The sequence below is a fragment of the Rhea pennata genome, chromosome 1 (genome assembly GCF_028389875.1).
Source record: "Rhea pennata isolate bPtePen1 chromosome 1, bPtePen1.pri, whole genome shotgun sequence".
In the NCBI taxonomy this organism is placed as follows: Eukaryota; Metazoa; Chordata; class Aves; order Rheiformes; family Rheidae; genus Rhea; species Rhea pennata.
Genome location: NC_084663.1, coordinates 195,556,413 through 195,583,116, shown reverse-complemented (window position 1 = coordinate 195,583,116; position 26,704 = coordinate 195,556,413). Strand labels below are relative to the sequence as shown.

General features: G+C 41.1%; 1 protein-coding gene across 2 annotated transcripts in view; it reads right to left on the bottom strand.

The window, feature by feature from the left end:
• Window positions 1–26,704, bottom strand: part of SPATA13 (spermatogenesis associated 13) — a 52,453-nt gene that overhangs the window by 6,477 nt on the left and 19,272 nt on the right. For both annotated transcript variants that reach the window (XM_062567193.1, XM_062567194.1), the window contains 8 exons: window positions 25,411–25,555; window positions 14,233–14,369; window positions 13,596–13,775; window positions 12,312–12,497; window positions 8,850–9,029; window positions 7,896–8,128; window positions 4,736–4,865; window positions 3,796–4,168 (listed from right to left, as the gene is read on the bottom strand). In XM_062567193.1, the coding sequence (XP_062423177.1) occupies window positions 3,796–4,168; window positions 4,736–4,865; window positions 7,896–8,128; window positions 8,850–9,029; window positions 12,312–12,497; window positions 13,596–13,775; window positions 14,233–14,369; window positions 25,411–25,555 (1,564 nt within the window). The remainder of the gene's footprint in view (window positions 1–3,795; window positions 4,169–4,735; window positions 4,866–7,895; window positions 8,129–8,849; window positions 9,030–12,311; window positions 12,498–13,595; window positions 13,776–14,232; window positions 14,370–25,410; window positions 25,556–26,704) is intronic.

Genomic DNA, 26,704 nt, shown 5'->3' with positions numbered 1-26,704 from the left:
AGCGGGAATTGTTTTAACTACTTTGCACAGTCCTTGAGTGAACGAGATACGAGATGCACGTCCCTGCCCTACAGCATGTTGCATGTGTGCCAGCGAGGAGCAAGGAGTCTCTGGTGCTGATGCAGCGGAAGGCTAAGGAGGGCGCGTTGCCTCTGCTCGGAGAAGACGGTGTCATCTAATATGCCAGGCACAGAAGCAGCATCTGAGATGGTTGTGGCTGTATCGCACCAGGGCTGCCTCCCTCTCAGCCCCATTTCTCCTTTACTTGTCTCATACTTGTATGACTGATGTGATGCTGAAGTATGTGGTCAACCTTGAGCAACTTAGTATCATGTGATAGGTGTGACTGCCATATACCGAGTACAGGGAAGGCAGACATCTACCATGAAAGGTCACCAGGTGAGTGGTGAGAGCTGGGGCACAAGTACAAGCACTCTAGTTTCCTCCCGCTCTGCTCAGGACATACATGACTCATGGATATGATGTTAGCACAAGCAGAAGACAGGACAGGACAGAAGCTGCAATGCAAAGTCAAAAGAACAAAGCTGCCAGTTGTGTTCCATTTTGCGTTTTCCTTCACTTTGTTATACTTTTTAGATCCTCTTTACTTTTTTTTAACCTGCACTTTTTTTTAACCTGGACTTATAAAGAAGCTGTTAGAAATCAGCAAATATGTATAATACAACAATGTTTAGCTATAATTTTGGGATTCTTATGTTTTCTTCTGCAACTTCTTCAATCATAGGAACAAAGAAACAGCCAAAAAAAAAAAAAAAAAAAAAAAAGTAATTTCATCAACAGGGTTCAGACCATTTTCTTAGGGTTACTATTAGTGGTTTTAGAGAACGATTTTCTGGCTATGGCCTTTTCTTCACATACATTCAGAGAAGCTAAGAAAAGTTTGATATGGTTTTGGGAGACAATGACTCGCACTAAAGCATTTTTGAAAATAGAGGTAAAATGCCATTTGCAATTCTGAGTTTGAAGATTTGTTCTTTGATGGTTAGCGGTTTCCTCTGAATTCCAGCAAGATTGCTTACAAAACCAACAAGATAAATTTAAATCTGAGGTTGAGAATACTGGCACCTTTCCACAGATTTTGGCTAACAGCTATGTCAAAAAATGAAATCTATGTCTGCTGGGTAACGAAGAATACATCCAATCCACTCACTGGGACTCACAAGACCAACTGACATTGGCTATTAAAACTCAATTATCTTTCTTCTGGTTCAAGATGCTGATGTGAGAACAGGTACCCTAAATCTGAACAATCAGTTGTTACACTTGAAAAGCATTAGTTTCCAGAAGGCCGGATTTTATACAGGCATTCAGGGACACAAAATGCTGCCTGTGCATATATGACATTATAGAAAATAAATTTTCTCACCATACAGTGATTTTCTTCATTATATTGCACAGTATCTTAAAAAACAGAACGTACTGTGGACCCTCCCTTGCAATCCTTGCACTCAGCATCATGGAAATTTGTGACCTAGCCCTCAACAAGGATTAGTGCTATTATACTAAACTGTTACCACTGCTGTTGCCACACTGTTGAAGCACCACTCTTTCTAAGGGTGATCTCAAAACGGGTGACCATCCTGATTTTCACGACATCCCAATAGAACAATTATATTTAAGGTTGTAGCTGTTACATTTTTGCAGTTTCCTCATATTTGGGGTTTTCTGGTGGAGCACCACCTACAAAAAATGGTAACACACCACTGCCTGCACAAGCCACATCTGTTGCTACCATGAGCAGATACTGGTGTGAACGTCAGAAGTATCCCAACGTAGAAAATTTGGGTGCCCAACATGCTCTCCCAGTGCTCCAGAGAGGAACCATGGCAGAAAGAGGTGCAGATACAGATTGGTAGAACTCAGGAGAACTCTTCAGAAAGGATGAGGAATGGAAAATGATTGTATTTTATCTTGTTTTGCTCAGACTCCTTCAAAAAGGAGCTCCGTTCAAGCTCCATGGAGCTGCAGAGACGGGACAGGAGGAATTGGACAGAGGGACAAATGTTGCATTTTGTGCAACTAGAGTCCCCCTGCCCTTCAGTGTGACTGACCTACTGTTCTCACTGTCCACTGGCGCTGAGACTTTTAGTAACTTTGTTATGACAAGCAAGATAGTTTGGACATCCATCATCGAATCCTGTGCCTTGCTTTATTGCTTTCCAATCATCTTCACCTTTTTGCAGTAGCCACTTTTTAGAGTTCTGTTTAGGCTAACTGGGAAACACAACCAACACCCATGGCCCTGAGCACAAACTGTGAACAAGCTCTGCACAGAGCACATTGGGAAAGCCATCAGTGTTGTGCCTCACAGGCTCCTAACGTCACACTTGGATGTCCAGCACAGGAGGAAAGTTTGTTTTAAAAAGTTCAGAGAAAGTTTGTGTTGCTTCTTCTCTGTTTATTCTGGATACGAGACGACTGGGTTTAATTGCAACAGTTGGTGCAATGGGGAAGGGTAAAGATTTTTTTTAGGATATGAATTGGTATAATTTGAAAGTATTCCCATTATTATTTTTGGATTCTTAAATGATAGCTTGATTATAAAGTTTATCCTTATGAATTAAAAGAAAGATAACTTCAGTGCCAGGAACTAATAATGCCCAGTAAGACACAAAACAACAGCCTTCCAGCTATCTGCAATATGTTCAGAGGAGGCCTTATTTTTGTCATATTTAAAACAGCATTAAACAAGAGGAAGCCATTGAAATCAGCAAATTGCGGCCTAAGGGCTATTCCTGTCTTCCTATTCCTTATGAACAGATGTTTTGAGCGAACATGAAAAGATTTGTCATCTTTTTAAAATTTTAATAATTTCTGCATTATGTCACCCCCCTTCTGAGCACTACAGATTTTAACCTGCTGTCACCTAAAGCCTGAAGAGTGTTACTTATGAATTCTGCCACTCTCTTTCTCATAAAGGTAATATTATAAAAAGGAGAAGTTCTTGTGCAGTCAACACAAACACATACACAAAAACCTGACTTAATGCTTCGGAAATGCAAAAAATTGTTTTATGTTATTACTGTTGCTTTTTTTAATGTGCATTTTCCCAGTGCAATTTTGCTGGACCTTTTGCCACTGACCATATTAAAAGGAAGCTATTATACCCAGCATGAAACTATGAAAGTAACAATTTTAAGAAATAATTCTAAACATACGTTCACACAGGTGTTATTGTCCCTAGACTGTCCCATAGGTTGTGGGTTTAAAGGTGACCCTAGGATTTGCAAGATCCTAACTCTTTCCCTGTTCACGCAAGACTGGGGCTTCGTTTCTCTGTAAATCGGCTGGTAGTGCTATGCTTTGGCCTGTAACTAATGACATTATGCAGCTGTACTGGTACCCTGGGCACAGCAGATGCCATTATATAACATGGACAGTACAAACCTATGACTACTTGGCTTTTTAATTAAGTGTCTCTTAAGAACAGGCATTTGTGGCCAATGTTTCATACAACAGCACCAGGATTTTGCATGGAATTTTACTATTAACTGTTTTTTGTGAAATGAATCTTTTCATATCTCGTAAAGTTATGGAGTGTCTCCATCAGTAACACTTGTGTCATGGATGTCAGAGCCAGCTGCTCTGAGCCTTTGCCCCACAAGGAAGACACACCTGAACAGCCCTCATCTACGCAGACGAAGTCTGTGCCTGGTAAGGAAGAGACAACAGTCCCAGAGGGTTGAGTACACATCTGCACTGAGCATGAAAAGGGAAAAGCAAGAACATTCCTCTTTATTTTTACTGCTTCTGAGAGGAAAACCTTGCACTCACCCATTTCTTTATCTTCCTGAACTCTCCTCCTTTCATTTTCACATGCCTCCATCCATCTCTTCTTATCCTCCTGTTTTTTTGCACAGAACAAATGAATCTCTTCGGTTGCTCTGTTTATAATCTTAAAAGCATTCTTGATGTTGATGTTAAAGTCTTTGTCTTTGCCATCTTCTGTGTCCACAAGTTCCATCTGATCCATGTCCATACGATCCTTATAATACAAGATGTCCCTTCTCAGCAGGTCTTTCTTACAGAATACAAGCTGATGGTCAAAAAGGAAGAAAGTCCTCTGCTGGCTTTTGCCTTGCTTTGAAATTTTAGTCAGTTCTCCTGAATGGATCAGTTCTGAGCTTCTGGCTAACACATCTGGTCCCTAAAAAAATACATATTTATACATAGTAGCAAGTAAATAATATTTTAAGATCTTACTTTGTGCCTAACCATTCTCATTTTACTAACTAGTCTTATCTTCATTCAATTTTCTTATATTTTCATTATTAGATTTGAAAGTGTCTTGGAACGGAGATAATCTTACACAGACAAACTCAGTGAGTGTGATTCTGCTCTTTATCTCTGCATAAATCAAGAGGAAACTCTCATTCTTAAAGTCAGTGATGCATGTTCAAGTTCTGATAAAACCATCAGAAGTCAAAACAAGAGTCTACGGCTCTAACAAAAAATCCATTTTGTCATTTTCTACATGTCAGTGTTATCTCAAGTGCATGTGTACATGTACTATCTGCTGCTCTTCCTGAGTAATAAACAAGGTAATCAGTAACACAATCATTGCAAATGAGGTTGCAGCTGGACTTTTAACTGAGCAATGACCAGCCGAAATGTGGGCACCATAAACTCTCTGCACAGCACGACACATCCTCCAGAGGACAGGAGGTACCGTACACAGGACCTTTGCCCACGAAGGGGCCAGGCCAACACTTACCTCCCAATCTACTATAGAGACTTGCCAGCGCGCGATCTTGTCTATGCTCTCCAGTCTTCGCTTTCGCTCATTGATCAGGCACGCTACATTCTTCATAGCCTCATAGGCAGCTTTAATGTTGTTATAATCACTGTGAAACGTAGGCACATTTCAAAGATCACTCATGCAGTGGATATGATGCAATTACTGACCATAACCTAGTGCTTAAAGTATATTAGCCTGCACTACCCAATCATGCCTCTTCTCAGAGTATTTAAAAAGATAGATAGGTGATTCTCAGCTGTCTTGAAGCTTATACAGTAGTCTGTACAATTCAGTGCTCCTATATTGCTACACTCGGTCCAGGAGCAAATTACTAAAACAGCTGAGGGAGGCCTTAGAGTCCCAGCAGAGCAGCTGCCTCCCCACTTTTATACGAGCAACTCAGAAATGGAGCCAGAGAGTGAAAACAGTATGAGCTAGAAATAAATCCTGTAAGGAGGGTCAGCCTCAGTGGCCTTTTTATCTGCTTCTGTCTCAGTTCCTATTTTCATCTGCTGCTGCTGATGGATGCACTTCCCTTCTCCCCTGCGTGTTACTTTCTTCTTATTTTTAGCGCTGGAAACTCTTTTTCTGCCACGCTGTACACAAAAAGTGAGATTAACAATAACAGGATCCTCCTGATGTCAGGGAGATGTCCCGCAGTGTGACTGCATGATATTAGCACTGTTACTCTTGCCCTTCCTTATCTCAGTTCCTTCTTGCTTTACTGGTGTGACATAAATCCTCACTTGTTGCACAACCTGTGGCCTTCACGGCGGGCAGTGCACCTCGTGTCTTTAATCCTTGTATGAAAACAGAACAAAAGACCATCACTCTGAAGCTGCAAAAACAAGCTGCCTGGAGCTTTACCAAGGCTCTGCGCGAGCGTGGGCGTGCGCTTGCAAGCAGCGTGCGCGCTGAGAGCACCTGCGTGTTTGAAGGCATCTCTGTACGCTGTGCCACCAAAGAGGGGAAACGAGCAGTACGGGCCGAAGGTGGCCAGATCTTGCTCTCGCTTTATCTACAGGTTCAGTAGCTCACTGAATAATCCTCCTAAAACTACGAGGAGTGAAACAGCCACTAATGTTAGTGTTTGCTGCTGGGCTTCCAAGTCAGCTGCAGAGCTGAACAGAGGCATTACACATCTGAACGTCAGTAACTCGCAGCTCCTGGACTACAGCCGCTAGCAAAAATCCCACTGTTTCCACGGGGAGTTTTCTCAAGGTTAAAAAAGTGCAGACTTTGGCCCGTGAAACATCACTTCGGGACATGACTGGACTTTGAGCATGGGGTGGGGGTGGGGGGAGCACAATAGTGTTTTTCTTGCAGTTATACAAGCTAAAAAGGCAGACATTTAAAGATAAAATCTTAATTTATTCAAAGAGTGAATCAGCCCACAGGTATACTAGAACAGCTAATAACCTGCAACTACGGTGGAGCAATTCATTTTTATCCCAGCTGAAAATCTAATGTCTGGGCTATATTGCAAGCAAATATTTTGGAGCAATGGAAGAACACTAGGTTTACCTTTATCTTCTAGCATCCTAAGCTTTCTAGCAGACACTAAACAAAAAAATATTTTCATAACAAAACTGATCATTTGAATTTCAGTTGAGCTTTGGCTGGTTCTGGTTTGTCTGTACAATTACACAGAGTGGAAAGTCATTCATTTCTTAAATTAACAGAAAGTTCTGAGAATCAAAATCAAATTCTGAATTTTAGATTTTACAATAACAATATGTCTGTTTCATGCTCAGAATAATGCTTATGGTTTTCTGGTCTATGATAATGCTTACATAACTTTTAATACCTGAAAACAGTATATGCATTATATAGGTTAATTATGTAACAAGAGTTAGTATGTTGGTCACTTAAATGGAAGAATTATTAAATTAGTTTTTCGTTTCTGAGAAGCTCTTTTTCATGATATATTTCCTATTCTGTTATGGTCTCCACCTAGATTTATTATTTTTTCCGGTTTTCATTATTTACAATCAGTAATAAATCCCAACTTAGGCAGAGATAAAAGGGAACGCTGCTGTCTTCTAGTGAGAGTTCAGTTTTGAGGGACTGGGATATTCACACTGAGTTGACAAAATGACTCAGATAGAAAGAAGTCTAAAAGGAACAGATAACAAAGATCCTCATAGCAAATTTTTGAGGGGATATTAAGGAAATTCTGGGGTAAAATAGGAGGGAAAGAGACGTCAGGACAATTACAAAGTCAAGAAAATTAAAATTAAAAAAAAAAGTTAAATATTAGGAATATCCTTGGGAAAGGGTACACAGAGCAAGGAGTAAGCAGAAATGCGGTAACAAAGTAAATGCTGAATATGGATGACTAGCCATATGAATCATGACTTGAGTCATGGTCACATGATCCCAAAATATTCTATATTTTGGGGGGGACGAGTGTTTGGAGGATGTCTCAATCATTAGGGGCATTTTTCTTTAGAAGATAGCAACTCATGCCCAGGTATTTATACATCCTTTGTTGCTATCTTGAATAGCATGACTTTTGAATAACAAGAGTTCGCTAATGTTTTCTTATAAAATTATTTTAAGTTACTTGTGCTCTCCCTTTATTGATCATTGTCTCTTAGCTTTTCACTCTCTTCATTCTCGCTATATTCCCACTTTTTCTAACTACATCTTTTTACTGGGATTAAGAAATTTTCTTCCCACATCTTTTTTCTGCAGTGTATATTACTTTTAAATTTCAAAAATAAAAATCACAGAATCACTCAGACTGTGTTTTGTTCTAAGACCCTATTTACCTTTTTTTGTGCCCATAAGATTATGCAGCTTCCCCATCTCTTCTGCATATTTCCCTCTTCATTTCTTTGGACATACTGCCTTTCTTCACTCTGATTTACAACCCACTCCTTGGCACCTTTTTCCTTCTTCCTCTTTCACTTATTCCTCATTCTCTGGCACCCTGTCAGTCCCCCTGTGCTACACTACAGATACTATTTTTGTTAATATTTTGATGGTTCCAGGAGGAATGCTTGTCTACAGCAGTCAGTGGGAGTTTTGTTCTCAAAAGCCTCAGTGTAGTTCAGTGTTGCCTATTACTGTCAGAAAGCTTGAATAAGCAGGTGCTATTGCTGTTTAGGATTTATCTTTTTAATCCTCTCACCTGTGCTCCTGGGTGGTGTATTTGAGCAACTCAGCAAGCTGCAGAGGGTATTTGCAGATTTTCTGAACAGGCGTGAGAAGAAAACCATCAATGGCAATGTCAATCATCTGCTGCAGCAAGCGACAGGCCTCGAAGAAGTGGCGGTATTTGCCCTGTTTCATTAGCTTGGAAAGTTCAATGCAGGCGCTGGGATGATTGTTACAATACTCTGAATAAATAGCAAAACCTTCTTGCTACAAAAAAAAAAAAAAAAAAAAAAAAAAAAGGAAGAAAAAGTCAAATCTTTAAAGCATTTGTTTATAAAGATTGACTTTTTTTGTAACATCTATTATATGCAGTTATAGTAATTACTGCATTAGGAAATAATTTAGGAATTACTTCCTAAATTGTTTCCAAAATAAATGAGTAAAAGTCAGGTTTGAAACCACACAGAAATCTACTTTGTAACTGTTAATACTATGTACCTTCCTTGTATGAATGCAAAAATAGGGGATCCATTGAATCAGAATAGTTAAATCCACTTTAAAAAGTCCTTTTCTTTGGGGAATCTTGGAAATTAGAAAGCCTTGATGGCTATGGCTCCAGCAAGTGTTTTTCACAGTCAAACAGAGCCTTCCCCCAGCACCTTCTTTCCTTGTTTGTTTGTTTGTTTTTTTAATGTAGCTTTTGCATGCCGATTTGAACAATTTGAAAGCGCTGGACATAGTCCAGCTCATCTGTGATCACTAGAATTTTGAAAAGGAAACTTAAATGTGTGTGGAGATACACATTAATGAGGAGAAATCTAAAACATTCAAGTTACTTTTTACTTGTAAACACTCTGAATTCTAAAATGCTATACATGCATAGTTTAGCATTTGATAGATTAGTAAAATCTCCTCCTTATCTGGTAACTTAGCTTCTTCTTACTGTATTTTGTTCATGTCATAAATAAAATGAATTTTTGTGACATACATGTTGAAGAAAGCATGACCCTATTTCACTTAGATGAGGTTCCTCTTTGTTGTACTGCTTCTCAAGATCTTTCAGAAACTTCCTCTGGAATTTGTAAATATCCTCAATGTTCCCAAAAATGGTGTTTAACTGCGCCACGGTGAACATTCCTGTATGTTTGCGACACTGCCGAATATAACCCTGGAATTGAAATAAGAGAACCTCTTCTTATCAAGTCTGAAGATACACAAACAGGTTCTACGTTGAACAAGCCCATTTAAACTGGCAGCAATTAGATGTTGTAATCCCAGGGCAGGTGTCTGGTTTCTGACCCTGCACCCAAAACTGGACGTGCAATTTCAATGTTACACTACGTTTTTTTCTAATCCAGTCTCTATTTCACAGTACAGTTGATGAGTCAGAGAACCAGATACCTTCATAATATATAAAGCTCATTTGCATCTTCCTGTTATCAAGCCAGATGGAGGCCCATGGTGTAAGGCCCTAGTTCAGCTGCTGTGCTTTTCTTTGTAATCCTCTTGTGCCATAACAGTTCTTCTCTATCTGAGGAAGAACAAATCCTAAATAATTAATATAAAGATATCTTCTGCCAAGGCTAACGTGCTGATTCCTTAGCGGTATGTAACCAGGGCCCAGTCTAAGCCAGTGGAGCTGAATTAGAAACATGTTACAACACATTCAGCATGCTACTGTTTGGTAAAATCCATATCACATTGGCAGGAGTAAATAATACTGGCAAGATTTCATGGAAAAACATCATCGCTTTCTCCATTTTTTCTCTTTACTTGTAAGGGCATCACATGGGTCCAGATCACTTCATTTGCATCCAACCTTAATTAGCTACCTGGCCAAATCTTCCAGTTTTAGAATGCCCTTGGGCAAATTCTGCTCTGCGTTCAGTAATCCACATTAGATTGTATCAGTATTTACATAGCTATGAGGCAAAGGAAAGATTGGGGGCTCTAACAGGTTCAGGGGCGCAGGTACTCAGCAGCAGCCGCCACATGCAGCCGCAAGTCCTTGATCACAGAATCACAGAATGGTTGAGGTTGGAAGGGACCTCTGGAGATCATCTAGTTCAACCTCCCTGCTCAAGCAGGGTCACCCGGAGCATGTTAGACAGGGTTGCATCCAGGCAGGCCTTGAAGATCTCCAGAGAAGGAGACTCCACAACCTCTCTGGGCAACTTGTGCCAGGGCTCCGTCACTGTCACAGTAAAGAAGTTCCTCCTCATATTCAAGTGGAACTTCCTGTGGTTTTTGCCCATTGCCTCTTGTCCTGTCACATGGGACAACTGAAAAGAGTTTGTCCCCGGCCCCTTGACACCCTCCCTTCAGGTACTTGTACACATTGATAAGATCCCCCCTCAGTCTTCTCTTCCCCAGGCTGAACAGGCCCAGCTCTCGCAGCCGTTCCTCATGGGGCAGATGCTCCAGCCCTCTCATCATCTTCGCAGCCCTACACTGGACTCTCTCCAGTAGCTCCATGTCTCTGTTGTAGTGGGGAGCCCAGAACTGGATGCAGTACTCGAGATGAGGCCTCAGCAGGGCTGAGTAGAGGGGCAGGATCACCTCCCTCCACCTGCTGGCAACACTCTTCCTAAAGCACCCCAGGAGACCATTGGCCTTCCTGGCCACAGGGGCACATTGCTGTGCACATGGTGCAGAAGCTGCAGGTCAGGGAATGTCTGCTCTGCTCATATTCTTGTAGCAGGTACGGCACCTGGGTACGGATGGTGCAAAGGTTAACGGCTGTGCCAGGGTTACCTGCCAGGCTTCTCCGTCTGGCGACTCTGGGGCAAACTTCTCCCAAATCTCTTTGGGTGCGGACAGCAGAAAAAAATCCGCAGCTGCTCCAGTGAGGCTTTCCAGGAAGCAACTCTGAATATTGCTGGTGTTGTTAGGAATATTCCTGTCTTCTCCACAACCATCTGCTCTGAGAGCTGTGCGGCAGCTATACTGTACATAAGCTAGCTGTTGGGTTTACTACTGTTTAGGAGGATGACGCCAACAAAGAAAATGATCTGTGCAGCTCTTGTAAATGTGGATTGCAGACAATTTTTTGAACTTAAAATCTTTTCCTGGGTATACTACCAGTTTTACAATCCTGACTGCACCAGTGCTAGTGATGCACTCTTCTGCAGAACTTGTATATTTGGATTAGCATCTGCAGTATCTTTTCTGACTCAGTCTTACTTGAGTGTACTTTCAGCCTTATGTCCTGCTTGCACCACCACACTGATTCACTCTGAGGAAAGCAGACCACCTTTGCCCCACTGGTTGAATGTGGAATACCACTTCTCCACTTGGAAATATGTGTTAGCTCTGGTTGTCTAAACTCATTTAAAGAAAGAGTTATAGGAGACCTGTATCAGAAAAGTTTAATAATTAATATCAATTTAAGAATTAATAGTCCAGTAAAATATGCCAGTCATGTCCTAGAACCCAGGCAACCATGACAGAGACAGACCGGTATGTACAAACTCCTCTGGGATATTTCAGGCAAACTTATTCTAGCAGAAGTAAAGAGTGCATCTAAATCACAAAACTCACATTTTTTTAAAGAATAGACTGCAAATTAACTAAATTTGTCCTTTAATTTGTTCTCCCTTTTTTATTCCTTAAAAATCCATTAAAAAGGTTTGATCTAAAAAAAACCCGATCAGTTTCGTCTTTTGACGTTAGAAGTTCACCTTTTGTCTATTGCGTTTTCTATTAAAGAATCTTACGATGAGTGGTGGACTAAAGGATAACAACGTGACAAACACAGAGAGAGGCCCAGCAAACTGAGGGTAGAAGGAACATTTCGGCAGGCTACTTAGCACCTTTCCAGTGGCTTTTATTAACCACAAATACAGCCCAAATATAGGTCAGATGCATCACAGTCCATTTCAGAAGAGGCAAACTTCAGTGAAAGTTTTAAGAAGTTCCTAGCCCAAGTGTGGTCCTCCAAGAAAAACTGAGCAAACAACAGAAACCAAACACTACATTCTTAACACAAGGATCTTGAAACAAGGAAAGGGATTAAAAATTTCTGCTTAGCTACCAAGGACCTAGCAGAAATCACTAGCTGAAAAGTTTTCCTTCCAGGTTACTTTCAAAATGTTTCATCTCTGAACTGTAATAGAATTTACTAAAGATACTGAAAATTTTCTACCAAAACCAACTCATAAAAAGTACTAAATAAACTGGACTTCCTCTCTCTCATATTTATGGAAATAGTGGTCAGATAAGCAAAGCACTTTTTCGATGTCAAAAGTGGAATGTTTTTTTAGAAAGGAAGTGGTGCCTTGTGGCAATCTATGGAGAGGAGAGTCAGAACAGTGCACAAGACGGATCTCACTGGCAGCCTCTCATGCGCAGTTAGGACTATTTTGATAAACAAACCTCTTCAGTTCTCAACTCACATGGGAAGTTTCGTCCACATTAGGTCTGCAAAATGCTTCCAGATTAAAGCACATACCTCACAGATGTCCTTGAGATGTTTGATATAGACTCGCTCTGTGTTCATAATTTCCTGTATGACATTGGTCCTCATCTGATCCTTGTTTTCTGCCATCTTCTGACGATGCTTGCTAATATCAGAATCTTGCTCTTCATCCTGGACACTCCCACAGTTTTCTGGAAGTTCTTCCTGATTAACTCGCAGCTGCAGTCAGAAGAAACAAGGCAAACTAGATAAAGCACTAAACAAAATGTGACAACACACTTACAAACTTCTTATAGTTAAGAGAGGACTTGTTAGAGAAATGTTCCCACTCGTATTTTATTGAGAAGGTTCTCCAACAAGATTGATCTCATTATACTCACTGGCTATTCAAAAAAAGTCTTGAGATTTCTGTCTAGTTGATTAAATACATGGTTTTCTGCTGACAGATCGTAGAGACACCATGTTATGTAGCCTGTATTTTTTGCAGACATACACTTATTTCTCACCCTAACTAATAACGTATGTGTAATTTTGTCCAAGTCAGCTTACAGAAAAAAATTTCCAAAGTGGCCAAGTCACTCAAATACTTTTAAATAATTTCCCTCTGTCCCAGGTCCACATCTGTACAATGTGAATAGCAGCACTTTCTTTCTCCCCTTTTGTCTGCCCATTTTGGAGGCTTATGGAGGGTGAAGGCAGGAACCATCTCTTGAATTTTGTGCAGTACTTACCTAATGCAGTATAGTCCAAATTTCATTAGGATCTCAAAACGTACTTTAAGTTAAATTATAAAATAAAGTTCAATTTTAGAACCCTCAAGAGTTATACTATCATGATAATCTGATAGAGGTCTAAGGAGTTCTCTGGGAACCAGATTACTACAGAAAGCTGAGATAACAACTTCAAGCTGAGATAATAACTTCATTTTACCAAAAAATCCCTGCAGATAATAAGCGGCATGCAGTATAGCTTTGCCTCCTCCCTTATGAAAGCTGCTGGGTCCCTTCTGTGTACACTGACTGCTCCTGGTTGAATTTTCTGCTGCCCTCATTTCTTGTGAAATCCCTTTGGCTACAGAAGGGCTTCACAAAGAAAGAAGTGAGACTAAAATGTGTCAGAGGAGCTAAAGAACCTTGGGATCTGATTCTTTAATACTTTTTCCCTTGTGAAGTCATCAGGAGCTGCAGCACAGATGTTCAGATGCAAAGATGTTGCAGATCAGGCCCTTAATTTAAATTTAATGCCATGGTCACTGCTGTGTTAATTCTGCTAGGAATCTAGGGTGACAATGGTGCAGAAGCATGAGGAGTGACTAACCCTGACAAAGCTAGCTGGAAACCAGGCTTCCTTGTCTTCATTTCTTCCCCACCACCAGTCTTTGTTGGAAGCTTCTAGGACTCTAATGACATCTCCAGCTTTGAAGCCCAGTTCTTGATCATCCATAGTCACATGGTCCCAGAGAGCTTCTGCATAGACAATGCTGCCATCGCTTATCAGCTGAGATGGGAAGAAAAAGAGTTTGTGATGGGCAAAGGATAAACAATCAGCTACTTATAAACTATTAAGAAGATCAAAATGCATCACTAAACCCCCTAGATTAATCCCAATTCAGGATAAAACCCAAACTCTACATTTTCAGAAATCTGTACATACATTCATTAATCTGAGAACAATTAGAGTCTTACACCATGCCCATTAGCTCAGCTAACTAGTTAAGCTCCCAGATTAGTCCTAGTCAAGAAGTAAAATGGTATCGTTATGCTCTTCTCTTGGCACCTATCTGCTCTTGGGCCTGTTAAGAGACCTGATGCTGCGGCTGGTGGATTCTTAGTTATGACGGTTACAGTCACCACGCTTTTTATTAATATGAAACCTCATACCTGCAGAAAACACCCACTCCCTCACTACAGCGCTGCAAAGATTCACCATACCTGACCGTAGCACAGGATCATACCTCATTAATTGCTAGCTGTTCTCCTCCAGGCTGCAGGTATCTCGGGCTGGTTTGGCAGAGTTCTTCGTAACTGTAATCTTCCTCGCTGCCATTGTCATCCACCAAAGCTGAAGACTCAGTTCCACCATCTGCAGCAGCTAGAACAAGGGCGGAACAGTGGCTTGTCGATCACTTTTATACCAGTGTGCACTCATAAAAACAGTAAAAGTGGAGTCACTTAGGAACTGCCTTTGTTCTTATCAGTATAACAGCAAATGTACACGGGAATGGAGCTCTCAGGAAAACCACTTTTCAGTCCTGATATACTTTTGATGTTTGCTAGTAAAATCCTCTTTTAGCATATGATGAAACTGAGATATTCTCCTCTTTCTGTGTATGAAAAATAGAAAGAATCACAACCTTCCCCCACCCCCCCCCCACCCCAGGGTAAATCTAAAATAATCTGAATCAGAACAGAGGTATCAATGCAGTTTCCCACGTTGTAAACGTGGCGCTGCAACAGGCCGGGGCGGTCAGAGGGGCTGCTGTCAGCCCCCGCACGGCGCTGCGACATTCCTGACACGTTCCCCCAGGCCAGGCCGTATCCGGCCCCCGTCTGCGGGGAGCCACCAGGGCGGTGGGCAGCCTGCCTGCAGCAGCCACTACCACAATCCAGGTTCCTCCAAGCCTCCCGTATGCCGGGGAAGCCATGGAAATCACTGAGAGACGGGGTGGACGGAGGCAGCAGGTAGTGCAGGCTGAACAGGACAGAACTTCCTGAAAAAACCAATTGTTCTGATTACTCCAATCATGGAAAATTTCTTGGTTTGAAATGCAGCAGCTTGGTACATAGTTTCTAAGACCCGCAATGGGCTGCTAGCTCTGAACTCCCTTTTTAACGGTTACTTTGTCCCAGAATAAGTTCCCAGGCGGCCTGTGGGAAGGAGCACCGTGTCCCTCTGCTTTCCCAAGCGAAGGGAAGGGATCTTTAAGCTGAATTCTTTAACCTCCCACTTGCACTTAACTGCAAGGCACAGCAGCCCGGCCCTGCCCCTGCCTCTTCTCCAGCCTGCTGTTAGCCTGGTGCTGGCCACGTGCCTGGCTCCGGACCGGGGATGTGTGCGGGTTGCAAAGAGATGGCTCCTGGCTTTACTTCACGCATCTGCACAGCTGTAGGTGCCTGCACACACTGCAGCCTACCAGTTATTTACCATACTGGGAGAACCATTTCAGCCCTCTCCCTTTGGGTGCTCATACCGTACCTAGCATCTTCAGTCATTTTAGGAATTAATTTTTAAGAGAAATCTGCAGCACAGATTAACTAAAATTCTGAAAGAATTTTCTATTCTTTAGAAGAATCTTCTGTTCTTGATATAAAAGAACGTGGTTATTACACAACTCTATTTTGTTCCTCAGCATTGTAAATATACATTCACCTTAATGGCATAATCGATCTAACCAGGGAGGTTGCTGAATTCCCAATTAAAAAAAGAGTTTTTTCCCCCAAAAGGCTCCCAAATCTGAACACTGATATACTTTTAAAATACTCCTGTGAAACTTACTGAAAATCCTTTGTTTTAAACCTGCAAAGAAACAGTTCATGAAATCAATTTTTAGCTTACAAATCAACACGAAAATTCATCTCGGTGATCCTTTTTACAGCCCCACTGTAATATCAGTACTGCCTGTGGGTTTTCTGCAGTAATGATGGCACACCAAAATTTCCTAATTCATTTAGCTACAGACTAAAAACTGTAATTTCAGCACTGACTACTGTTCATTGTTCTTTCCTAAATTAACACGCTTACATTGTCTTGGTAATTAGGCTCAAGCAAAAACCTCTGCTGTGCACTCTGCAGCTGTTCCCCTACTGCTTACAGGCAGCAATAAGCACATTAGGGCTTCCCTGGATGCTCTAATGGAATGCAAAAACTCCGAGGACAATGTGGGACCGATTCCGATCCCCTAACAGTTTTGCCACCAGTGTAACTCTTGCTGACTCCAGGGGGTCACAGAATATAAACGCAGTCACAGCCAAGCCCCCGGACTGTCACAATTTATCATTTCAGTCTAGAAACACTAAAAAAAAAAAAAAAATTAAAAAAAAAAATAAAAAAGAGCGAGCATGTTCTACTCACACGCACCCATCTGAAGGCTCTCCAGGCTCCAAAATCGCGCCATCCCCTCCCTGGCCACCATGCTGCCGTCAGACTCAACAGGCTGCGCAAGGGTTTGACCTTTAAGAGCTTAGTCCTAAAGGCTTCACGGAGAATCACAACGGCTCTGAGCTACCGAAACGGCAGAAACAGCTTATTCATTTCTCGGAGCTGCTGCCCGCGCGCTCGGGGCTGAGCCTGCTCGGGAACTGACAGCCGAGTGCGCTCCGGCTGGCCGGGCGCGCGGCGGCTCGCTGACATCATGGGGTGCCCTTAGGGAGGAAGTCGCGGCAAAGAAACAAAACCTGCGTGCACAGCCTCAGCCAGGCCGGGCTTGCAGCCTCCCGCACAGCCGCTGCGGGCACGGCGGGGACGAATGTGTCGAGAGCACCTGAACACCTCCGGCGCAGAATGCCAACGAGTGCATTTGTTTTTCATTAAAGCAGCTTAATGTCATTTCGATCTATATTGAAATCACTGCAATTCACAGCGAAGGGAACTGGGAGTTCCTTGTATTGCAACACCGTTCTGAATAGCAGCCTAGTCTTTTTATCTCATAACAGTAAAAATGTTAGGGGATGAAAGATGAAACTATTTTTTTGCTTAGCTATTAACACTTCTCTTGCTCCCCAGGTAAATGACATATCTTTATTAAGAGCATGGGCAGCCTAAATGTTAAGGCTGCAGCAGACTGCTCTGAGAAGAAAAAGAAAGGATGGAGATAATTACTCACTCAAGTTACTAACTTAATCCAGATCCAGAAAATAGAAAATGAAGTAGGGAGATATCTCAGCTTTCACTCACACACCACAAATGACCCAGTCAGAGCGCTGGGTCACTCACGCACCTGAGCTCAGTGTTTACCACTCTTGCATCCTACACAGTTTTGCAGGGAAACTGCATCAGTTCACACACTGGAAGCAAATGCAGGAGTTGCTCCTAAAGGCAGAGCACAAAGCCTGCTGCAACCTGGGTCTGCACTGCTTCCAAGCACAGCACTCCACTTATGATCTGCAGAGCCCTACAGCCTTTAGGAATCATTCTTTACCTGCAAATTGTGCTGCTCGGTTGAGCCTGCCCTTTAACTGGTGACTGCCTCTTCCAGCGACAAGTTCACAAAACCCTTGAGGCATTCTGCACACAGCAATCTCTCAACACCCACCGAGAGCACGTGGTTTCCCGGAGCGCTGCCTCAGAAGGCGAACGAAATGCCAGACATTACGCTGCAATATTAATGCCATCCTCCTGCTAAGATCCAGTCTCTGCTGCACTCTGGACAGGAGACCAATAGAAGCTCTTGCCTGAATCCCCAAACTTCCCTATTATTTCTTGCCGCAAGGAGACTTGTTGGATAGCACAGTAAAAATAAGCTACTGCGTATTCTGAGAAGAAGATACCCACATATTCTTCACAGCACAAATCAATAAAAGCAACCCCAGCAAACAGAAACCAGTTAAGGAAAAAATCCTTCATGTAGGGGATGCAAGTGCTGATGATCCTGGGACCTGCAAGCAGAGGGCTCACCCTTTCAATCAGTCAGGCTGAAAGCTCGCTGCCACGGCAAATTCCTACTTCTAGGGGAAAAACAACTGTATTGCAAAAGGAAAGCTAGATCAAAACCCACATCATTCTTATAGAAGAGACATTAAAAAAATAATTTCTGAAAAACAGTCATTTTGTCTGACTTTTGCAGAACAGCAGGGAATGTGTGCTTTCGCACGATGACTAATGCAATATAACTGTGGGCTGCTGCCAGAAGGGGAGAGCTGTTCTCCCTCCTCTGCACGGTCACATCCAGCAGTTGTGCAGCCATAAGCTGAACCGTTGCAAAAGTGCTTATTTTGGGCAAGTTGGTGGCGAGTTTGTTTCCTTGCTGGATCAGCCAGGGACAGGAGGAAGAGCAGACCCTCCTTTGTAGTGGCAGTCCACAGTTACAGTGTCCAAATGCATGCTGAGCTGGCTTATCCAACTCGTAGGGCAACTCTGAAAAGGCTGCAGATACTAAAATAGTAATGCTAAAATCTAGTTCACCACTTCAGCAAAATCTGGTTCTAGATACCCCTCTAGTGACTGCCCCCTGCTCAGTGGTTTGACAACAAACATGGGAAAGTTTGAATAGTACTTTTTGTTTGCTTTAAACAATTTAGACTGTAGTAAGTATAGTCTGCCATTATTCAGAACATGCAATAAATCCTATTTTATTCCTTTCCTCAATGTTCTAATGGGGCTTTGCAGAAGAAAGTAACACAGGACCCTCCACCCTTGGGCAAAAGAGGTCTCTCCAACCCAACACTCTCTGACAATGGCCAGTAGCAGATGCCTAGGGCAGAACATAGGTGAGGCACGTAACGGTACTCTCCTAAATTCCAGCTGCTCACAGATCCTATTCAGATTCTTCCTGGGGCAGAGGCGATATCTTCATGTTTAATGAATAGAATTTTTCAAATCATATTCTGAATTTCTGTAAAATTCTGGCATCTGAAACATCTTGTGTAGCAATTAGCCTCATAATTTAGTTTTACAGCATATGAAAACTGTGTTTTGTTTTGAACCTGCTATCTGACCATTTCAGTTGGTGTTCTTTCGCTCTTACATTATTGGAAACCATGAATAACTATCACCTGCTCATTTTTTCCTATGCCATCAGATTATAGTTGTTTCTCCCCTACTGCCTTTTTTTCTAAGATGAAGAGCCCTTGCCTGGTTACTCATTTCTCACATATAGATGTTGAGTAGTTTTCCTTATTCTTTTTGCCTTTCTCTGTATCTACTCTTGTGCTACTAAAGCCTTTTGAGGTACAAAAGACTGGGGAGATGCCCTGCCCATACTGCATCATGGAATTACAGTGGTACAAACAGGCTGTTTTGTTCTCTATTCTCTTCCTAGAAATTCCTGCCATTCTATTTACTAAGCACTAAACTGTCATTTTAATTACCTAGTAGAACTGCAAGATCTTTTTCCTGAACAGCAATATCTAGTTCAGAGTCTGCTCTTCCAGAAGCATACTAGCCACATTTTTTTCCACGTGTGCTACCTTGCATTTATCAACACTTACTGCACTGTGCCTCAGTACTGCGAAATCCTTCTGCGAATCTCAGCTTGTGATTTTACTACCCTCAATAATTTAGCACATAAGCAAAAAAATTATAATTTCATTCTATTCCTCTCTCTCCCACATCATTTGTGAAAACACTGAACACCTGAAGACCAGCAGAGTGTCTCACAGGCCTCCACTCTCTCCTTCAGAAAACTGACCACTTTCCTCCTTTTTGTTTCTTAGCATATAACCATTTGTTAATGCATGAGATCTCCCCTCTTATTCCAAGCCCCTATTAAAAGACATTTATAAGGAATATTGTCGAAGGCCTTCTGAAGATCCAAGTACACTACTGAATCATCCTCTTCACATCCTCAGTGACTTTTTCAGAAAACCTAATAGATTTGTGGGCACAACTTTCCTGTACAAAGGGCATCTTGACTCCTCTTTATCATAAGGATACATCAGTCTGTTGATGTTATTCTCTGTTACAGTTTGTAAGTCCAATATATATTCTTCATATTTTCTATGTACTATTAGGTCAGGCTCTCTGGTCTACTGCTCGCTGGATCCCTCCTGATACTGCTTCAAAACTGGTCTTCACACTGCTGCCTTCATGTTTTCTTGTACCGATGTAATTTTAAACAATAAATTCCATGCCGAAGACAGTAGCTAAGCAATTTCATTCTTAAATCCCTTTAGAAGTCTTGGTTCTGGCAATTTATTTCTATTCATTTAGCTATTCTAAAACTTCAGCTGATATCTCATTTTGAGATAGACCTCTAATCTTTATCTAACTTGACTATCCTTTTATTTTTCAGTCATTTACAAAACCTACAGACTATCTGCTGGTCTACATACTTCTAACATTTCTGAAAAAGGACTTACATTTTTATATCTTTAGCAAATTCTTTCTACCTTCCTGTATTTTTATGTTGCTAGAGTTTATGATTTTTTCTATTTGGATACAATTTAACAATCTGAGGGATGCCTTTTTCGTCTTCTAATAGTTTCCTTTCCCCTGCTGTTTAATGACAGAACCCTTTTCTGGTGTTTCCAAAGTCTTTTTTTGATAGGTGATAAGAATTTGTTCTAAGTGTCTAATATGCCTGAAAGCATACATCACCTTTGGCTACTCCTTTAAATTTCCTTGAAACAAGCTTTCTCATTTTTATCTACTTTCTGTCCTTTAAATTAACACCTACTGTATTGGATGTTTTGACTCTCCTCACTCCTGCAAGGCTCTGAGTGCCTTAGGGATACAGAGGGCAATCCAGTCAATAAACTGCACCAAAGCCATAACTACGGAAGCAATCAACTAGCTCAGTTGCAGACATCTACAGTTTGATGAGACATCTTCCACCCTTGTGGAGAAACTCTTTAATGTGTTTAACATAGCACAGAAAAAAAGTCAAGAATTGCTTCTCTTCTTGTAGGTTTCTCAATTAGCTGCATCAAGAAGTCGTCTTGCGTCTAAAAACGTAGCATTATGCCCAGTAACAACATCTAATACAGGCAACAGCAATTTAACTCTCCTTTTTGTGATTGTGCTTGCTGCCTTTGTAACCTCTCTGGTTTCCTTAGGTTGCCACATTTACTAACAGCATCTTGGTCATCTGAGGTAGTTTGTAATTTAATCCTAATACTACACTTTCCCTGTGCAGGTATGGAATTCCAGTCCATGGATCCTGTGACACTTGCTGGTACAGTCAACTTGTTTACCTCGATCTGACTTGTATTTTTTCTTTAATACAGAAAAGACACTCTTTCACTGGTACAACCTTTGTTGTTGTTGCTGCACAGCTTGCACAATGGTAATATGCTGGTTATGCTCTGCTGGCTGTCTTCCTTCCACCAAGTTTCTGATGTATCTGTTATGTCAGCCAGCTCCTTTAAAAATACCCCCACCTTACCTTTTAACCTTCCACCATGATCGGCAGGGTTTCCTATTTTTCTACATCCTCTTTAAACAGGATTTGTTCAACTGCTACAGGCAATTTGTTGTGTGAGTTTTGCCAGCTTCAGCCCCATTCTTCATCTAAGGATGCAGTGAGTAGCGACATCCTCCGTAAAGGATGCACTGCCCCAAACTCCATATTGTTTCATCTTGCCAGCTTTTCCCTAGTTCTTTGTTTAGAAACCGCTCTATAATCTCTTGATTTGCATGTCAGCAGCCTGCTTTTGTTTTGGTTCAAAAAACGCCCTTTATTAAATAAAGTATCTTTTTATATCAAACATTTCGCAGTTCATAAGTAATCTAAATCTCCTTAATTACACAATTTTCTTAACCGTGCACGAAGGCCTCTGTTTGACACGGCACACAGTATGGGGAGCATTTGAGACATGGCTACCTTTGAGCTCCCAGTATCTAGGCTTCACCTGACAGTTTCAGCTCTGCCTCCAGAGCTCGTCTCCTTCATGCCCCAGCTGCTCCTGGCTGCTCCCAGCAGACTGCTCGGTCCCGTTTGCACCACAAACCTGGCCGTCTCGGTGACTGGCAATCGCAGTACCTGCCACGAGAGTTTCTTCCTTTCCCTGTCAGCTGAGATTCCCGTCCATGAAGGGATCACATAGCCATCGTCCACTAGAGACTTCTCCTTCTCAGCAATACTGGAACTTCTTAGTCTGGGCTGGTGGATTTTTGTGATGCCCTTTAAGTTCCTGCCACTGAGTCTTTCTCCTCCTGAGCTCTTCAGATACCACCTTAGCCTCAGACATATATGTCACCCACCTGCTGGTAATTGTAAATATGGTACTCAATGCAGTAAACTGCATTTCCTGCATTTTGTTCTACTTTCGTCATCTCTCTTTTGGGTAGGGAGAGCAAAGACAGGTAGCAAGTAGGGAACTGTTTTCTTCAGAGGAGTGATTAATAACGTTTTCATTCATTTCCATGGCCAATAATCTGTTTTGTTGTTGTTGCTGTTTTGATCAGCAATAGTGATAAAGAATCTGAAAACCTCCTCTACCCAACAGCCAGTTTGTTTGCTCCTCATTTTCCAGGCTCTGCTCAGCACAAGCTGAAATCTATTCAGGTACCAACCTGGATGAATTGGGAAAATTTTGGTGGTGTGTTGTGCACAGGCACACATCCAGGACCAGATACTGCTTACATTAAACACATTTAAATTTATGAATCCAAATGCTAGAATCCACATTTGAACTATGCATCTAAACTCCCATTGTGGTCAACAGAGATTCGACACAGACAAAACAGCTGAGAGAGCAATTCATCTCATCCTGAAGCAGATACATACTCTGAGCTTCGTGGACCATGACACGGATTCAGATCAGTCATTTAAACACGGATATTCAGCACCATTTTAAGCATTTCAGATAGTCCACCGGCTTCCAGCTACCACTCAATAAGGAAAATGGGTCTCCCATAGGTCTGCTGTCATATGGGCAAGCTCTACGCAGATATCCTGGGCATCCCCCACAGCTTTAGATACGTGGGGCAGGTAGCTGAATCTAGCCCTAGCCCTCCACTGCCTGTAGGGGGTGTTCAAATGCTTAGTTCATATGTAGATACCTACACTTAGACTATATATAGGTGGCTTAAATTTGAGCTGAATCCCAACCCATTCACTTGGAGCTGAGCCTATCTAAAGGAGTTCACCAATGATTTTCACCAAATTTGAGTCCTACACCACTGTATGCAAAAAAAAAAAAGGGGGGGGGGTTACTTCTTAAAATATTTATAAAAGATTGCTCTACTGTGACAGGTAAGCTCTCTATCCGATAGCTGGTATTGAAAACTTGTAACCCTTCAAGCACAAGAGTTGCAGTATTAGTCTCAAGGGACGTTTCCCTCAGGCCTTGGCCAGCTCTTACTCTGTCTCCTATAGCATTACGATTTACAGACTTGTAATAGCTGTTTTTCTAACAATTCAGATCTCCAATTCTATCTCCCGTTGTTACACAAGTAGACAGACGGCATCTGTACTAGGCTTTATCAAGCAACTAAAATAAGATACCTCTGGTTTTCAATGCCAGAGTTTAGAATTTCTTTCTATAATAAATAGCTTTTGTGTTATCAAATTTCACTGTAAATGAGCAAACAAAAAACTCACACATGTTCAGAGACAAGGAAATGCCTCATGAATTTAAGGGAAAAAGGAAGAGACAGCATGTGTGGCATTAGTTACTTAACTATGTTATTTTCCACTGCAACTACTCAAAAGATCTTTGCAAGCACCATTAGACTATGAAGTCCATGTTATCCCCACTTGCTCTCAGGGCTTTGGTTTAGATACGGATAAGAAGCTTTTCTTATTCCACTTCTATGTTTATTATAATTATAATGAGTTACAAAAATCACATCTAGTATAATCAAAATTGCTTTGACATTATCTTGAAAAGTGTCAGAAATCTTGCTTTCTTTATCTGTCATGCTTTCATTTAGGAAAACAGTCACTGTAAAGCTAAATTTCAGCAAATAAACTTGTCTCAGGCAGTTGTTTAGGTTAACTAATGTCAATTCATGTTATTTCCAACATGAAATGGAAAGGATAGCTAAAACTGAAAAGGAAATTCCTACTCTGTGTGCTTAAAGAGTCTCCTTTTTCCAAACTGGTGAACTAACACATCGCTCAATGAGCAGTCTTTTTGGACTCAGGGATTGAGATACCAAGTACTCTCAGCAATGGTTGCAGAATTAGATGTCTAATTTATCTTAATATCTTACCCAAATCTGAAATATACTGAGGTACATACAAAAGGACATACACTCCAGACATGACTTTTAAAGTAGTCCCCAACATTTTTATGTAGTATAAAAATAAAATAATAATATAATACAGATAACATATCTTTGATGTAATCAGAAATTCTCAAACTGTGTTCCTTGGAGAGCATCTTCCGAAGACAACTGGTTAGTCTGCATATTTTACTGAGGACTGGAAAATGCAGTTTTAAAATGTTCTCATATAAATTAATTTGTAATTGAGGGATTTTTTTGAGCAGAATCTGAGTATCATTATCACTAAAACTTGGCTTAGAATCATATAAGCCCAACAAAATACTGACTAGTAAACATGTGTATTTTTTTAATTTTGCTAAAGAAACATTGAAAATGCTATTTAAGTTTCCCATTTCAGTCATGGCAGCTGAAGACTTCCTTACTGATTCGGTGCACAGAGAAACAGCATGAAGGTTCCCATTGGTGTTCTGTTCACTATTAACAGTGAAGGATCTAAAGTGAAAATTTTGCTTTCACTTCTTGTTATTTGCTTTTATTTCTTGTCAGTGAAACATTAATAAGTCTTCAGATGATGCTCGCTGTTGTCCAAAAGAAGGCAAATGGTATTAACCCAGATTTCTCTAGTATCATCTGCCAAGAAACATTCCACCAATACTAAATATGCCTTTCTATTAACTCAACATAGCATGGCTTGCTAACAGTAAACAGAATTAAAGAAAAAAAATGCACAGGGCATATCAGAGGGTCTGGTAAAAGGTACTGCTTCCAAACAGGCAATCTTTTCCAAGCATCTGTCTTTCACGTACCAGAAACCTTGTTGGACTATTTCACCCCTCTGTAATCACCTGCAACTGCATACAATTCCCTGGAGCAAACTCTTTGATTATTTAACACTTTTCTATCTACGGAATTAAGCTGAATGAATGAAAAAAGTTAAAATAACTCGTGTGGTGTGAGCATACATCCTTGTAATGGTAAAATGTCCACGGTTCAGGTATGAACTAAAGCATTTTAGGCTTTATTTCCTTCATACTCTATAAATATCTGCAGGCAAGTTTATGAATATAGAAAGTGGAAAATACAGGAGTGAAAATGGTACAGAAGAATAAATCATAGGAATTTATCAATCAGTGGATGTGATAAAGGAATTTTACATGGACATGGCAAGAAAAGCTACTATCGAGAAAATTATAAAGAAAAGGCAACTAAATTGTGTGCTACGCTGTCATTGCATATGCCTGCACCCACCAAGCTGCGTTATGAAGTTGAGTTCCAGAAGATCACAAAGACTTGCACATCTTACCATTAGACGTTCTCATCTGCCGCTGGCGCCCGACGCGGTCGAGGCCGATGGGCGTGCTCTGCGAAAAGGTCAGCGGCCGGAACCTGGCTGAAACCGCTTTGTACGGGGGGACCTGGTGGGCCGGCACCGGAGGCCGGGCCGCTGGCTACAGAGAAGAGATGGAAAGTCAGTATTAATAACCAGCGCTGCAAGCAAGTCCAACTGAGCAGAACCCCGGGGTGAAGTGAGGTTCCTTCAGATACTTAGCTAATTACAGGGGCACTCAGCAGCCCTGCTTCAAGCACTTGTAGCATTGCTTAAACACTGCACAACACACCCATCATCACTGCAGTCAATATTTTATAACATGAGTGTTCTTTCGCTTTATTAAAAACTCCAAGACCTTCTGTTATGATCAGATACACTCTAATACTTTTCAGCATGTAATACTCTATGCCTAAGTGCTCTGGGAGCTAACTCGTTCCAGAACGGTTTGCACTACTGACATTGTAAAAATGCAACTGAAGGGAAGCCCCAGAGTGAAAACATGACTAAAAACTATCTAGTTGGAAGTTGTGTTCATTTCCTGGGATACTTTCTTTCTTCAAATGTCTTGCTTTTAAGCAAAATAAGTATGTTCTACAAGAAAGTCAAAAATAGTTGTTCATATCATCCTCTGCTTGGAAGATCCCAGTAGTCTCATTAAGAAAAGATGCTATTAAATTTACTCATTACTTTATCTGGAAGCCATTTTCTTTAGTTAAAACTTTCATTTGTTTAATTATGATTAGAAATCCTACCACCACTATTTGCAAACTGAGTCTAATTTTACATTGTCTCCAAACTACTCTCTTATTGGCCAGATTCAATGATCTTGCATAAATATTCCACATTAAACAGCAAAACCTCTTCATATGAACTGCAGAGAAAATCTTTAGATCTCCCCTTAGTTTTTCAGTTGTTAGTACTCACAGGCTCTTCAAGAAAATAACCTGAAACATCAGGGGTTTTTTTATGAACCATCTGTCGATGCTTTGCTATGAAACTAATTATTTAGTATTGTTTGAAAACTTTTTCTCACACCTAAGCTGTCAGACCATAACAAAACATAATAAAGAAGGACTTAACATTACACTTTTAAAATATTCCCCTGGGTTTTCAAAGCTATTAAGAAAAAATCACCAACGTGAAGATCAGCCTTTGAAAGTCTCATATAAAATATTTGGAGTGTATGTATTCTGGGTTCATTAGTCCTTTTTACATTTTAGCTTCAATCTACTTTCTAACTATGACCACCTCAATGTGTATTTTAACA